This window comes from Papaver somniferum, chromosome 5 (assembly GCF_003573695.1).
Source record: "Papaver somniferum cultivar HN1 chromosome 5, ASM357369v1, whole genome shotgun sequence".
Taxonomy (NCBI): Eukaryota; Viridiplantae; Streptophyta; class Magnoliopsida; order Ranunculales; family Papaveraceae; genus Papaver; species Papaver somniferum.
This window is the reverse complement of record NC_039362.1, coordinates 82,292,508-82,308,742: the sequence shown is the minus strand read 5'-3', so window position 1 is coordinate 82,308,742 and position 16,235 is coordinate 82,292,508. Positions and strand designations below refer to the sequence as shown.

Below are 16,235 nucleotides of genomic sequence, written 5' to 3'. Positions count from 1 at the left end.
AGTTTGATTAGGTATTTGTGTCAAGATTTTCAAACAAGTGATCTTGTTTCTTAGCTTTCCAAGCCTCTCTTTTGTTCTTGTTGGCCTCATCTTCCATATTTGCTTTAATTTGGGATAAGGTTGGGAGGGTATTGAAGGGAAAGGATTTTTGGGGGGTTGGATTAGTGATTGAGAAGATTTTTCAGCAGCAGCAGTTTCAGCTGCAATAACTTCTTCATTTTCAGTTCTCATCTCAGAAATCTTGGTTGAATTTGTTCTTGCTGCAACTTTCCATTTTGGCAGTTTCTTCTTGTAAGAGCCAACAATCTTTTTAACCAAATCCATTCTCCTGTTCTAATTTGACAAGCCAGCACATCAGGGTGTGGAGAATTATGACTTGCAGGTGTTGAGGTCTGAGCTCCAAAGACAATGGGGCTGTTAGAAGTTGAGGCAATGTTAGCAATTGTTCTTTCAAGATCCTTTATCTTAGCAGCTTTAAGCTTTGCTTCAAACTCAGCAGCTGCATCTGCATCATAGTACTGTGTATGTATAATATCTTTGCCAGCTTGCACAATTTTTTGTTGGGGAGTTTTTGGGGGTGAAGCTGGTTAGGAAGTTGGGAGATGATTAAAGTTTGGGTTGTTTTGATTTGGGGGGGAAGGACAATGGGGGGATTGGATGATCAAGAATTCTGCAAAGTTTACAGATGCCATTAAGAGCATAAGCACATTCCAGCCAATGGGAAAGAGTTGGGGTTTCAAATGCTTCTATTCCAAACTTGAGAGATCTGGTTACATTGATTGTAACTTTTACTTCCATATTCTTTTCAAACCTATCTCTTCCATAAGGCTTCTTTGAGTCTTGATAAGCACCAATAGGCTTGACTATGTTTCTTATGTATGGTATGATGTGAGTTGGAATTCTCTTGACTAAAATCCAGAACATAACTTTAGAGAAAAGTTCTTCATCAATCAGTTCAGGGTCTTTCTTAGGTACTCCAACTAGAACCATAAGCTTATCAAATACTCCTCTGGTGCCTCCTTTTCTTATAGTAGCATAGTCTTCTTCATGGGTTGTTCTTAGGATGTAGAAGTTTCTTCTTCTATTCCAAACTTCAACTTCAATTCTGTTGATCATTTCCCAGTAAGCATTAATGAAATTGCTCACTTGTGAAGTCTGGAAACATATGTTGCTGCACAATTTTCCAATGAAGCATCTTTTCCAATCTTGAGGCTGTTTCGTTCTAATGTTTTCAGAGTTTATGAACACTTTTGGGAATAAATCTTCAGGCATAGTAAGAGCAATATTCATTTGTTTAACAAGGTTTTCAATATTGTGTGGGTTTAAGGTTGAAGATGAACCCATAGTTTTGTGAAAAATGATACAGAGCAACAGAGTAGGTAAAGGTTTTTGAGAGGATTATGCTGTTAAGAGGACTCACTTTAATTTGAATTTCAGCGACAGGTTTCCTTAGAAGTTTATTTTGGTTTGAAGAGTACTTTGTCCTATAGTGTTGTGTGGTGCCACAACGTTTGAGGATGATGTATTCTTCTGTTGAGTTGACGCTTATGTCGTTGTCTTCTATGGCTAATGGCAGTGTGGAAAAGGACCTGACTTCAAAAAAGCGTTTGTGTACTCTAAAATTAGCAGTATTATAAACAGAGTTTGGTGAGTATAGCTTTACCCTTACCGTTACCATGTCTTTTTGTTTGCTAGTAGTTGCATTATTATGGACTGACTGAGAAAATGTTGTGGTTGCTTTGCGACTCAGATTTTTGACATGCTGAATTGTCCTTTGATTGGGCTTAACTAACATCGCAGCTTGTGTTTCAGCCCGTTGAATTTTGTGAGCCTCAATAATAATCCGAGTTTCCCGTTCCGGGTACAGGTACGTGTTTGCGGATCAGCTTTATTCTCTTTGTAGTCCCAGCCCGAATAGTTGCATGTTTGCCAACTACTGAGGAATAGAGGTATTTCGTCCATTATTTCAAGCCCACCTGTCAATACCAAAAAATAAAGAGTTAGATTGAGTAAGCGTGCATAAATCAGTTTGCTGCAATATAGGATATTATAGCCTATCTGTTGGAGATTTGAAACGACAATGGTAATGAGAATGTAAATGATGAGGAAAAGAAATTGGTTTTGGGAACCGTCGCCATTTATTAGCGACACGAACGAAGCTCTAGGATATGGGGCTTTATAAGAAACTGATCCCTGGATGAGGGAGACCATTGAGTTTTCTCTGCAAAACTTCCTCTGAGACTGCATTTCTTTCTGTTCGTTCCTTCATGGATGAAAATCAGAGAAACGTTGATCAAAAGGGCAAACGAAAGATGCGTGAAGTAGATGATGAACCACGTATCCATTGGTACCCCTATGAACATTTGTTGAACTGTTTGCCATACGGTATAGCTTTCCCACAGGGTTGTGAGTCCTCTGATTTTCAGGAAAATTTCGATTGGTATTTGAGGGATATGCAGCATAATGTTGATGTGAAGCTTGAGGAGTGCTTGGATCAAGATGGTCCACCAGAAATTATACATGAGTTGTTGCTCGATTTCCCTATTGAAAGAGTGGCTCAATTCTTCAAACAGAATAAACCTTCTCCTATTCGGAAAAGCACTGGTAACCCTTTCCTTAGGCCTGGTATTAGCATCGAAGAAGGAGGTTGTCGTATGCCTGGTGCTACCCATTTCGGTGAGGATAAACATTCTGATCCTGTTACTTCTGAACATCCTGTGCCATCTTTGAAGCCCAAACTAATGGTTCTGGCGATGATGGTTGGGTATTGTATGCTTATCACCCCAAGTTTGGCCCCTTTGAGGTTCATGAAGGAGTTGCCATTGTTGCAGATCGATTTCTGGTATCTGGGTTGAGTAGGATTGGTTATCAGTCTATTACTCTTCAGCCCGAGGCACGGTTCATGGTGCGGCAATTGGATGCACAACCATGGCATGAGGATGAGCCAATGCATTTTCCAGTGATGGATGCTCTGTGTCCTGCAACTAGTAAAATTGGTCGAGCAATTTTTGTTAGTGCAGCTATCGATCCAGCCACCGATCCATCTACCGCTCCAACCACCGATCCAGTATCCGAGCTTGTTCAGCCAATGCAACCTTCTGATGATGTGCCGGTGCCACCTGAAGCTGAGGAGTTCAATGAAGATCAGAGTACTCATCCTCCTCGCAATTATTCTCCAAGTTCCACCAGGCGCTTGACTAGAAGTTTGACTCGAACTGTTAGCCAGGGGACTCGGAGCCATACTCAACAAAGGAAATAGAAGGTAAGTAGCTTGAGTTTCTATCTTTCCAAGAACAATGAGAGGGGGGATATGAATTTAGTGTTATTTGTTATTTGGTTTAGAACAACTTTGCAAACCTCTTGAATTTTTTGGTTATGAAGTTTGATTGTGTAATTTATTTGGATCTCTTGGGTACATTTAATACTTTGATGGTAGTATAATTTGAGTAATCTAATTGAATCTTTGGATGGTATGTTTTTGTTTTTGGATAGATGATAAGGAATGGTTTTTCTATGCATGGTATTAGTGCTGACATACTGAGAATTTGTGTGAATGTACATAATAATATTTTGAGTGGATCTTAGAATTAGCTCATAATTGGTTTCTCTTGATTGCTAGAGGGCCAAACAAGACTGAGTTTTACCATATTTTTCTGGATTGTGTACTTTCTGGGGACAGAAAGGAAGAAAATTTGGGTTTGGTATTGAAGATAGCCATTAGGATTGATATCATTATCTAGAAGAGATAGATGTTGGAGAGTAAGTTGTTGTTCACTAGTCTCAGGATAATAGGGAGATTGAATGGAGTAGTATGGGGTTTGATTTTGAGAATTGGGTCTTGGTTGCTTTGGGATAATGGGAAACTTATGGGGGTTATCTCTTCTGATACTAGTATTGAGACTGGTAGCAGGAAGAGCTATGATTTCTGTGAAATTTGTGGTGCAGGTGTAGCTCGTGTTTTCGGTGAGTTTTGTGATGCCGGTGTAACTTGTGATGTTTGTGTTGCCTGAAGAAGTAGTAATTCCTATGATTCCTATGATTCTTGTGAATTCCTGAAGGATATGTTGCCTTGTGATTGAAATTCTTCCTGTCATGTTAGAGTATAGACAATTACACTGATTGAAATTGAGATTTCTGGTGAATTGCTGGTGATTTTCCATCAGAACACAAAGAAACTCTTAGGTAGAACTAGATAGAAGAGGAAGCATTAGCAAAGACAACAAACATCAGAGAGGAGGAACAGAGGGAGGGGAAAACCGGATACCTCCGGGGGAGGAAACCGGTGAAGGGCCGGAGGGTATGACCATTAACAGACCGTTGAGGAGAATGAGACAAAGGAAAACGGCTAGAATTGATCGGAAATTTAAGTTTCAGGTAAAGAGAGTTGGTTTTCTTTGAGAATTGTACGACTCATTTTCTCTCCAAATTGTAGGACAACTGCTTTTCAAAGACCAGCTTTTAGGAATCCGGTCCAATCCAATTTTAAACAGCAAACTTGTCGAAATTATTAGGTTGGTGGCCTGGTGGGAGGTATGCACCACCAGGGGCCAGGGCTGCGATTATGAGAGATAATAGCTAACTACCTGAAAGATTGGATGAGAATTGAGCACAACTTAAAATTTGCAAGATAACATTCCTTTTCACCTGACCAGTCATTAGCAATGTTGATAACGTTGCCGATCTCTGCTCGAGTCATGCTTGCCGATCTTTGTTTTCTAATTTGTAAACAAATAATTGTGCCGTACAGGGTTGTTCATTAGAACTGGGGGCAGCAGTTTATCTAAGCCGTGTTCAAATGTCACTAGTAAACATGTTAGGATTACGGACGAACAAATTTGAGGTTTGGCTCTGACTTTCTTATATATAAACTTGTTTATTCAGTTAACTATGATTCTTACGAGTAGACGAAAATGTCAAACATCCCACAAACTTCCTATCAGCTTCGGCAAACAAAAATTGGATAAACCCAGGACATTAACAAGTCTCCTAACACGGCATCTAGTCAAGTTTAACTTATTCAAATGCGTCATAGATCAGACTTACCACCGCTAATGTAGACTATTTCCCAAACTATTTAATCTGGGAAATATTGAATAGTTATGCAAAATGCTTGCAAATAAGCAGTTCTCTATACGGCATATCTAGCGCAGCCTCCCATCATCCAAATTTCCATTGAGAAAATGAGCTTTTTAGGTAACACTGTATGAAAGAGAAATCTTTTTTTGCCAAACAACTCGATTCTCTATTTGTCAAACACGGCTTGTTGATAGAAAATTACCTCCGATTTTGATTGCCGGCGGGAATTGAAAGTCAAATCCAATTATTGAACAGGCCGCAGACAAAATTCCATTTGAACAGTCCGTAGACAAAATTCCATTATATACAAGTTGGTTTTATTTGACTTTTGTTCGATGTTATCAGTGCATTTATAACAGCCGACTCAGTATTTTCCTATATAAATCCGAAACCTGCAGGAAAAAAATAAAAACATAACAACCATTACCTCTTCAAGCAATTGATACCATAAAACCCTCTCTCTCTTCTCAATTTTTGAACCTTGGAAATGACTTCATATGATCAAGAAAAACCAATAGCCACTGGTGTTCCGGTCCATGCTCCCATGGTCCCTTGGTCTACTGGTCTTTGCGGTTGTTTTGATGATGGCAGCAATTGTAATTCTTTAAATCCTTTGCAATTTTCTATACTTGTTTCGATTTGTTTCAGTTTTACCATTGCTAACTAATGCATGCATGTCTGTAAAACAGGTTGCTTGACATGTTGGTGCCCATGCATTACGTTTGGTCAGACATCTGAGATCATTGACAGAGGATCCTCATGTTAGTATTTTTTATCTCGAAAAATTTTCATCGTTCGTTTTTCTACAATCATGTTCCAAAAAGATTAAAAAAAAAAGATTCGAGGTGCCTCTCTCTTTATCGAGACTGTCCGGAGCAGTTGACTGTGGTTTTAAAAGTTGTATGTATTTTGCTGCAGCTTGTGGAGCGAATGGGGCACTTTATGCGCTAATAGGAGTTTTCACAGGTTGTTCTTATTCATGCATGTACCGCACCAAATTCAGACAATTGTACAACTTAGAGGGAAGTAGTTGTAATGATTGTCTAACTCATTTTTGCTGCACACCTTGTGCTTTATGCCAAGAATATAGAGAACTCAAGAACAAGGGTTTTGACGTGCCATTAGGTAAGTACATATAGTTTTTATTCTTATCCAACATTTTCTTTATTGATAAGCCTATTTGTTAGAAGTTATAGCTATGAAGGCTGAATAAGATCTCGCACTCTTAATGAATATTGATTTGTAATGTGTATAGGATGGCATGGGAACATGGAAAGGGGCACAGGGGTTGTGGCGACTGCTCCACCTTCCGCGTATGGAACTATGAACAGATAATCATAATCATGGATTGTAAAAACACAAAAGTTTGTGTAAAAAATCCGTGATGAAAATTGGGTTTTTCTGGTGCCCGCGGTACTATTGAGGGCAACTGTTTGTTTATTCGGAAAATGGGTCATTTGTCCAAATATTTTTAAATCACGGTTCAAATGGACGAGTAAAAATTAAATTGGGTGAAATGGCCAAAAAAAATAGTAAGGATGAAACTGATTTCATCCTAGCTTAAATTTAAAAAATAGCAAGGATGAAACTGGATACATCCTGTGTAAATTAAAAATAAGAAAAACTACTTGAAAATGGGCACGATGAAACTGATTACATCCTGCCTATTTTTACATTTTTTTCCATTTAAACAAGGGTGAAATACAGATGTACCCCTGTTTTTTTGGGCGCATACAGATGTACCCCCGTTTTTTTCACATTTACAAATGTACTCCTGTTTTGACCGTTTTTTTGAAAAAACGGCTAACGGAAAGTTAACCTCCATGTCAGCAGTTAAATCATCTAACTCACTTGTCAAGTCAAGTAAGCTGTGTACACTGTCCAACTCGTCTATTCTTCCACGTAAGTTGTATACACGTGGCTGGTCCCACACTTAAACAGTCAAAAAAAATTCTCTTCTATATATATACATCTTCTCTTACTGGACACTAACCATCTTTCTCTCCTATATATCTCTACTTTCTCTACTTTTTGGTGACTGTTTCAGATCTAAAACGGGTGAAATCAGCAGCAAAATCATGTGTTTCATGTGTGACATTGAAGATGATCATGAAACCAAAGGTTGTCCTTGGGTTTATTCAAGGTGCAAACATGTACCTTGTAATGGTGTGAGGGCTCTATTGAGATCTAAAACACTGTGAAGCATTCAGATGGGCTTCAGATGCAATAGTTATAGAAACAAAAAAACACTCAAGGAAAAAGTACATGAAATATGTAAGGAATTCAAGAAAAATCTGCAAATGTAACTGCAATAGATTAATAAAGACTAAGTTCTCTGCATTGTCTTGTCTTAACATTACATCAGAAACACATAAACATAAAAGAGAAAAGACACATCTAAAGCTTCATATACTTCTTTGCTTTCTTCCTTCCTTCTGGGTCTGGAGCTATAAAGGTAACTTTGTTGCTCACAGATCCTGCATGGTTGTTGTGCTGACTGAAAGCTGGTTGAGAACAAGATACATCACCTGCCTTTCTATTGAAACCTGTGGATTTTGCAGAATATGTTGTTGTTGGCTGAGCTCTATCTTTGTACTTTCTCTTTGGTGGAGCTTCAACTACTGTCTTCTTTGTGCCATCAACACATGTTTTAGGCTTGAATCCCTTAGGATTTCCTCCAACTGGTCCTCCAGCACAAGACTCATATCTGCTCCTTCAATTGAACAAGACTCATATCTGCTCTAGCCAAGCCTTTGAATTCAAAACTCATCACAGTATTGATGACCTTCACCTTTATGTCTCTCTCTCAGGATACTTGACTTCAACCTCAACTTTATTTCTACACCAACTGGAGAGACATAGAATTAGTTCAAACATACTAATAAAAAAAACACATACAAAGACAGAGGGAATGCAATATGCCATTTCAACAATCAATCAAGTTCACCTTTAGTTCAAACATACTAATAAAGAAACACATACTAATCAAGTTCAACAATCAATCAAGTTCATCTAAACAGCTCTGATTATTACACCAGACATATGCATCTGACAGTATCAGCTTATGCCAGAAAGCATTTCTGCATTATGAAGTTCAGACATATGCACAACACTCAAGTCAACTTGAAATGAAACAAACCCAAAACATATTGAATAGAAACAAGAAAAGATTTTCAAAACCCCCGCATCTAGCCACTGGGGGTACATACTCTCATGGTGGAAAAAAAATAGGAGTACATGGTGTCTCCATTTCTGTGAAAACTCACATTTTCATGGTGCACATCAAACAACCAATTGCAAAGAAGTAAAAGGAATTTTCAGAATGAATCTGCAGTTTAGTGCAGTCCTATTCTCTTCCATCTACTTACCACCATCAAACACCCAACAAATTCCACAATATTCAGCAGAACTGATTAATCTTATTTGGGTGTTTATGGATTCATTCATTCTCAAGATTATTCTGAATCCTGCAAATTAAGCTTAACCCTAACATGAATTTAACCCAAACATCAATTTAACCCTACAATCGAAATCTTATACCCTATCATGGATTACTTCAGAAATAAACAAAACCCTAAGAACAGAAAACCCTAGAACCAAAAATACATAAACCTACTTATTTGTTACTGAAATCAAACAAATAAGGAGAAACTCATTATTTATTCGTACACATACATCAAGAATAAACCCATAAAATCAATAAAATCGAAACCCTAAAAAAACAGAAAACCCAATAATCACTAACCTTTCAATATCTGGTTTCTTCTTCTTCTCCTTCTTCTTTCCTCGTCTTAACTTCACCATCTTCTTTTCAGAAAATCGATCTTAGGGTTCCTTTGGATGGGTTTGATTTAGGGTTCCTCTGAGAAACGATTTCAGAGAGAAACGGAGAGGGGAAGAGGGAAGAAAGAGGGAAGAAGAACATAATGACGAGATTTCTCTTCCTTTCCCGTCTATATCAGTCCACTTTTCCCACACGTGTTGGCGGAGAAAGTAAAGGAACTAAACGATCTGAGCCGTTGATTTTCTACGAGATTTCCATCACACAGATTGTGTCCCGTGTATGTGACACGTCGACTTAATAGTGGCATCATTTTATCATATCGGAAAACAATTACGTGGCATAAACTTCTCGTCTCGGTCAATGATAAATTGGAAATCTGACCGAGAAATTGACTTTTCTCACGATTTTGGATGGAAAACATCCAACAGGAGTATATTTGTAAATGGGAAAAAAAAAACGGGGGTACATTATTAAGTCGGGTATAAAAACAGGGGTACATCTGTTTATAACCCTTCAAACAATATCAAAATCTAACTGTCCATTTCACCCAGGAATTGTTGATTTTGGTCTTTTTAACCAATTTTGTGTTGTTTGTTTTATATTTTTTATTCAGTATATAAATAGGATTAACGGGATGTACCTAGCAAGTTTCTATGTCAGTTTGAATTTAAGGTAGCGTTTGTGGTTGCAAATGTTTGCTTCTCTGCTACTTTGGAGCTGGATCAGGCTGGTTTGGCTTTGAGTTGGGTTATCTATGATGGGGTTGTCTATGTTCTTGTTTTCCATATAGTTCCCAAGTATTTTTGTAATTATTTCCTAGTTACACATACGTTTTTGAGAAAGAAAAAATGTCGAAATATATTAAAGAAAAATTTCAGAAAACTAGCTGGATAGGGCATAGGGGTAGACAAAAATTTAAGTGTACCTGGTTGAAAGGCTAAGAGGTGTCTAAACGGAGTAGAATTACCTAGATACCCTTACAAAATTCTTATTTTTCCCAACCTCAAAATTGTTCATTCTCCTTCTCTAACTAACAACAACTACTTCTAATTTTCCATTGTTTTCTTCTCCTTCTCCATCATTAAATCTCAAGAAAAAGTGGTTGATTAAAAGTAGCCCCTTGTTATTATCAAACTCAAATGAATCCATTTTCCTTTCCAAGCTAGCGATCAATATTTTATTTTGTTGTTTGAATGTCAAACGAGGTTAAATTATTTTGAAATTGTTGATTTGCAGTTTATAATCGTCGGGGTATCTCTTCATCGACCTTGACGACTTTTCAAGTTTTTATTTTGGACGTCATCTTCTTACGATGAATATCGTGACAATTCCATCTCTAAAAGTAATATTCACAGGGTCATCATGATATTCATCCCAAATTTTGACGACTAGTTGACAGATACGATTAGTCGTCATATTATGAAAATCTAAATCATACCGATTAATACAGTCAAAAATTTATTTTACATGTGTTCCATTTTGTAATTAGTCGTCGGGGTTTTCAAAACCTAACTTGTTGACAAGGTTGTATCCGTCACTTTGATACAATTTCGACCCTGACAACCAACAACTGCCAAAAACCAATTTTCTCGTGTCTATTTTTGCTTTTAGTCGTCATGTTTTTGAAACTATAACTATGACAACGTCTAGTAATAGTTAGTCGACATGGTTAAAATAAATACAACATGGCGACATTTGATTGACCATTAAAAGTCGTCATTTTTGTATTATACGATCATGACGATCATGCATGGTCGGCATGTTATCATGCAGTCGAGCATGAATTTTTTTCATGGTTGAAAATCCTGAAAGTGTTAATTATTTATTTAGTTGGAAATACTGAACCTACAAAACCCTGTTCATTTCCATCTTGAAAAGTGTTTGCTTAGAGTAATTTTCGTTATAAAATTCTCAAAAACCAAAAGTTTCCAAAAAAATAAATTCTAACAAGATTCATAAGTTAAATCTAAAAAAAATAACAATCAAAATGTTTACTAAACAAATTTTAATCTAACATCATAAATTTAATTAATTCAATAATTAGTGCTAATTATTCTGGGGGTAAATTAGCCATTACCAAAGTGTTAGAGCATTGCTCTGTTGAACCCACCAAGCGTTGGTATGTCAAGTTTAGTTGTCATATTTTAGTATCAAAAACTTAATTAGAGTCGCTTGATTAAATATACTAGAGTCAACTTCGTTTAGGTTAGACTAAAAAGTCGAGGAATGTTGAGACATACAAGTATTACTATGAAGACCTAAAGATCAGAAGACGTATAGACTGCAGTGAAGATATCATCCTTCCACTTGAGGTTAGTGATACTAAGTTGACTTGTTTTCATCCTATCGTTTTTTTCAAGTCGTTTAAGATTGAAAACATAACATGCGAGGTTATATTTAATAATCTAGTATTAGACTTGGTTATGTTATTATGATCAAAGTGTCAAGGAAGAATATTTGATTACGAAGTATAACGTTTAACTTTGGACTTCGTGAATGCGACATCGACATAATCTATGTAACTGTTACTTGATTGTGTATTGGATATAGGTATGATTTCATCCTAGGAAACTATGCTTGATTACATATATTTAACATAAGTACATATACGAAACTTGTTTCGTAATCGAAAAGAAATCAATAGGCGTTTTGGTCCAGTTTTCAATGAAGATCTATTGGATGACCAATTCAAACTTTGGTAAGAACTTTCATTTCGTAACCAATATGTTAGACCGACGCCATAAGTGTTAGAACACTGCTCGGTCGAACTCGCAAGCGTTGCTATCTCAAGCTTTTTTGTCAAGTTTAGGTGATCAAAACTTTAAGTTATTTCTAATCTACTTATAGTTATGTCTCGGACTAGGATCGAATGTGTAGTTGATCTTTGGACTTCACAGCGTTCATCGATTGAATACGAAGATCTACTGAGGAGATCTTGGAGGAACTTCAACAAAAAAAGGTATGTGGAGACTAAAACTTATCTATCACTCAGAAGTCTATTCTATTCTATCTCCTATTGAGACTAGGTTGTATAGCTATATAGACTTTACATTATGCACATTTAATATTTCGAGCTGAGTTTATCTTGCTTATATCTTTCTCGAAATATGTGTTGGAAGCTTTTTTCTTTAGCTACATTCATCATTATTCTTGACGAGTTTAGTTGGAAATTATTTATTTGTTGGATACTAAATAATGTGTCAAAAAATGATCATGTGAAAATTGTATTGAAACATCTTACATGATTTGTGTGAGACAGTCATTTGATGTCGACTCGTAATGTTTCATACTGATCATTCGATCACTTGAAAATTACTTATAAGCTAATAGTTTTTGTGAGACAACTGTTTTAGTAGTTTTAATGCGGTAAATAAGAGTTCGTTGCTCGGACTTGTAAAGATTTAAAAATAAAGATATATACAGAAAATATGTCACAAGATCAAGAGGAACCAGGACTCAGGATTCCAATGTGTTTCATATTCAAGTGGCTCAGAAAATAATCCTAGGCGATTATAGCTCAAAATAAAACAAATATTAACTCTATCTTTGCCAAATTAGATTCCAGAAAATATTACTTGTATATTATAATCATGGCACATCAAGAATCCCTAGGACTAAGCATGTTCCATCAAACAAAATCACAAGTAATTAATTGAAATCATAAATCAATTAAAATCGGTGCAAAAAGTGAATTAAGAATTATTTAAATAACCACATGGCTGAAAAACAGCTTCCTCCATCATCCCAGTATTGGGGTTTAGCTACTCATAATAATCACGTTCTCAAAATACATACTTGATGCTCAAAATATGATTAAAAGAGTGAAAAATATAAAACAGTGAAACTACGACCCTCTATAAGCGTCCAGAGAAGAACGATACCAGGGAACTGCAGTAAAGTAACGATACTCCGCTGCTGCAGTTGATGCTGCGGAAAATAAGACTACTCTGTGCAGTCTGTTCTTCGTGATCTTCAAGGTCCTCTAATGGCAGCAGCAGCAGCAGCAGGCGGGAATTGCTGCTAATCCTTCTTCTTCGCTCCTCTGCGTCCCAAACCTTCCCCCAAACTCTTGATAAAGCTTCTCTGAACTCCCACAGGAATTTTTATACTCGACAGGCCCAAAAATCCCTTGGTTTAATCCCGAATATCTTCTATTATTCTTCACGTCCTCGTCCGTTATTTCTTTCCCTGTGGACTCTGATTTCTCGTTAATAGCAGATATTTGGTTTTTAATAACTTTCCAAACTTTGTTAAGATAGGATAGAAGCAAATCTTATGATATCTTCTGTTGATTAATCACCATATCTTCGAAATATGTTCACGCTCCTGCTGTTGACGCTGTCTTCCTCCAACAGATTATCCATCCCATTTTGATTAGTTAAACTGCCCAAACTAACTTTGTTTGATCAATACAAGTCCAGCCCAATCATTTACAACGATTGAATCTCGTTAAAACAGTCCGAGAATTCAACTCCAAAATCTGCAGCGTCTGCATTAAGTATTCCCGCCAAAACCAAATTCAAACAAAGAAGATGACCTCCCCTATCCAGTTCAGGGGTGCGAATAGCAAGTGGTCACCCCTTATCAAGTGGGTGCCCCTTATCCAAAGCAGAGAGTCCGAATAACAAATGTCCTTCGGGGATGCTCCGCATAATTTTTCGAGCCGATTTTTCCAAAATTATTTATTTCCAAAAAAATACCTACAAACACACAAAACACCATAATAAGGACGAAAACGAGTACTAACAAAATACACAAAAGAGATGAAAATAGACACATAAATGCGTCTATCAACAACTATTGTCGTCTTCTAAGGATGTTTCAATGATTGAAATGGGAGTTTAGAACAATTAACCATTGTCTGGATATAACACAGTACGCATACTAGTATGCAAACTGTTGTAATATGATATAGGTCCGGGAACCAAGTTTACATACCAGTATGCAAACAGTTTTAACTGTCAAAGTTCGGGAACCAAGTATGCATAACGGTTTCACCTGAGTTAGGTCCGGTACGATGGTATGCATACCCGTTTGCAAACTTTCGGACAAGACCAATGTTCGGAACTTAAATTTGAGTACCCGTTTGTAAACTAAGTTGGTTTATGTTCTAAAATCGGTTAATTATGATTTTTACGCATGAACAAATACATATATATAAATTAAGGAATGCAATTTTTGCAAACCGTGGCTTAATGTTCATGAATTGATTCTCTTGAATCAATCCGGTTTTGTTTCAATTGTGTCTTGTATACTTCTATGAAAATATAAACAATTCAACAACTCTATGAGTAACACAATTAGATTCATTTGATTATCATTTGATCTAGAAGTGTTAGATGAATGTGGTTAATAGAAAAGTGTTCATATGGCTAACTTCGGATAACTATTGTTGAGCCAACTTAATATACACGTTTAGGTACGGTTACCCATATCTAAATGAAGGTATATTTCATTTGTGTGTAACAATCTAAGACCATCTAACAGTGGAGAGATATTGCTTTGGTTTTAAGCAAACTTAGCTTGAATCTTAAATCAGGTTTTCATCTAACGGTGAATATTGATTGTTTTGTTTCAAAGATATCAAACCCTGATTTGAAGACTATATAAGGGAGAACTCCAGCAACTGGGAAACCTAATCCCCACACCTCATGTGTGAAACTAGTTGCGTATTAGAGTCGATTCTCCTTTAACCTAGGTTTTTCCTAAAACCATTATAGGTTAACGACTTAAAGACTTCGTTGAAATTATGAAGCCAGACCCAACTATTTTCTCTGTAGTTGTGTGTTTTTATCTTACTTGTTTTATCGTATTGAGTATTATCTTCTCTAAGATTGGCTCGATATTTATCTCCGATAGGTAAGATATAAAAAGTAATCACAAATCTCTTCTTCTCATTCTTTGTGATTCCAAAATAACTTGTTCTACTACCATATAGTTAAGTTACTGTGAGGTGATTGATAATTCTAGGATGTTCTTTGGTAATATAAGCTGGATTATTAATTGGTTCATGTTCACCTTGATTTATCAAAAGACGGAACAAAACCTTCGTAGGTATTTTTGTGGGGGACAGATTTATCTATCAGAATAGATGTTTCTGTGGGAGACAGATTTGTTTATCAAGTATTCGACTTTGGGTCATAGCAACTCTTAGTTGTGGGTGAGATCAGCTAAAGGAATCAAGTTCGTAGAGTCCTGCTGGGATTCGGAGGCGTAAGGAACGTGATTGTACCTTAATCGGTGTGAAATTGGTTAGGGCTCAACTACATTCCAGTACGAAGTTAATTTGTAGTAGGCTAGTGTCTGTAGTGACTTAATACAGTGTGGTGTTCAACTATGGACTAGGTCCCAGAGTTTTTCTGTATTTTTAGTTTCCTCGTTAACAAAACTTCTGGTGTGTGTGTTATTTCTTTTCCGCATTATATTTGTTTATATAATTAAAATATCACAAGTTGTGCGTAGTTCAATCAATTGGTAAATCTGACCTTTGGTTGTTGATTGAAATTGGTTGACACTTGAACATTGGTTTTTGATACCGTTCAAGTTATTTCTCATATCAATCGGGCTCATAGATTTCTATCTGTTCGATTGCAGATTGTATTGAGATATAACTCTTGGATGTTTTTCCTTGATTGAGTGACTATCTAGTTGATTCTCTTGGAATTATATTGGAGTTAGTCCATACAGATTTCCGAATGAAATATTGGGTGTGGTTGTTAGACCCCCGCTTTTTCAATTGGTATCAGAGCAGGCAAACCCGTTAAGACCTCATAAGTCTGTGTTGTAGCAATCTGATTTCGTGGACAAAAGTTTATCTCAAACTAACGCATGGGCTTACCTCAAAGGATAACTCAGTAGGTTCTTCTGAATCCCGAGGTAGAAAGCTTGTGCTATCAAATTCTGATAACATTCCCTCTAAAGTGATAATTGACACTATGTCAGAATCTGAGATGAAGCTCACCAGAACCTTAAAAAAGGCTGCTGGGATTTTTGATGTTCAAGTATCCAAAGTTAGTTCTCTTGAGAAAAAAATTTCCCAGCTTACTGATGAACTTGAGAAGTCTCTTGATAGAGAACGTGAAATCTATAGCATTATTAAGTTCTTTTTTAATAATATCGAAAATCTTGTTCAAAAAACTACTCTACAGCGCAAAAACATTAGTATGCTTGAAGATACTGTTAAAGAAGACTCAATTAGAGAAGAACGTTTGATCAAAACTCATTCATCGGAATTGAACAGTTTTCGTGTTGAAAAAGAGAAACTTGTTGCATCTCTTTTACTAGCCTAAGAACAGTATGTTTCCTTGAAAAGCGAAAACTCTGCTTTAGTGAGTGAGTCTTCTTCTATACCTGTTTCTAATACTCACGTGGTATT

General features: G+C 36.6%; 1 protein-coding gene across 1 annotated transcript; it reads left to right on the top strand.

Annotated features, from left to right (window-relative positions):
* Nucleotides 1–5,507: 5,507 nt before the first annotated feature.
* LOC113277587 (cell number regulator 2-like) lies at nt 5,508–7,300 on the top strand. The gene is made up of 4 exons (XM_026526643.1): nt 5,508–5,672; nt 5,766–5,837; nt 5,995–6,201; nt 6,332–7,300. Exons 1-4 carry the CDS (start codon nt 5,564–5,566, stop codon nt 6,409–6,411), a joined length of 468 nt encoding a protein of 155 aa, XP_026382428.1. The 5' UTR covers nt 5,508–5,563; the 3' UTR covers nt 6,412–7,300.
* Nucleotides 7,301–16,235: the final 8,935 nt, after the last annotated feature.

Bases quoted from the DNA above. Each gene is read 5' to 3' on its own strand.
- LOC113277587 (XM_026526643.1), top strand. From the start codon at position 5,564: ATGACTTCATATGATCAAGAAAAACCAATAGCCACTGGTGTTCCGGTC. The intron at 5,673-5,765 runs GTAATTCTTTAA...TCTGTAAAACAG, and splicing joins TTTTGATGATGGCAGCAATT to GTTGCTTGACATGTTGGTGC. The intron at 6,202-6,331 runs GTAAGTACATAT...TAATGTGTATAG, and splicing joins GGGTTTTGACGTGCCATTAG to GATGGCATGGGAACATGGAA.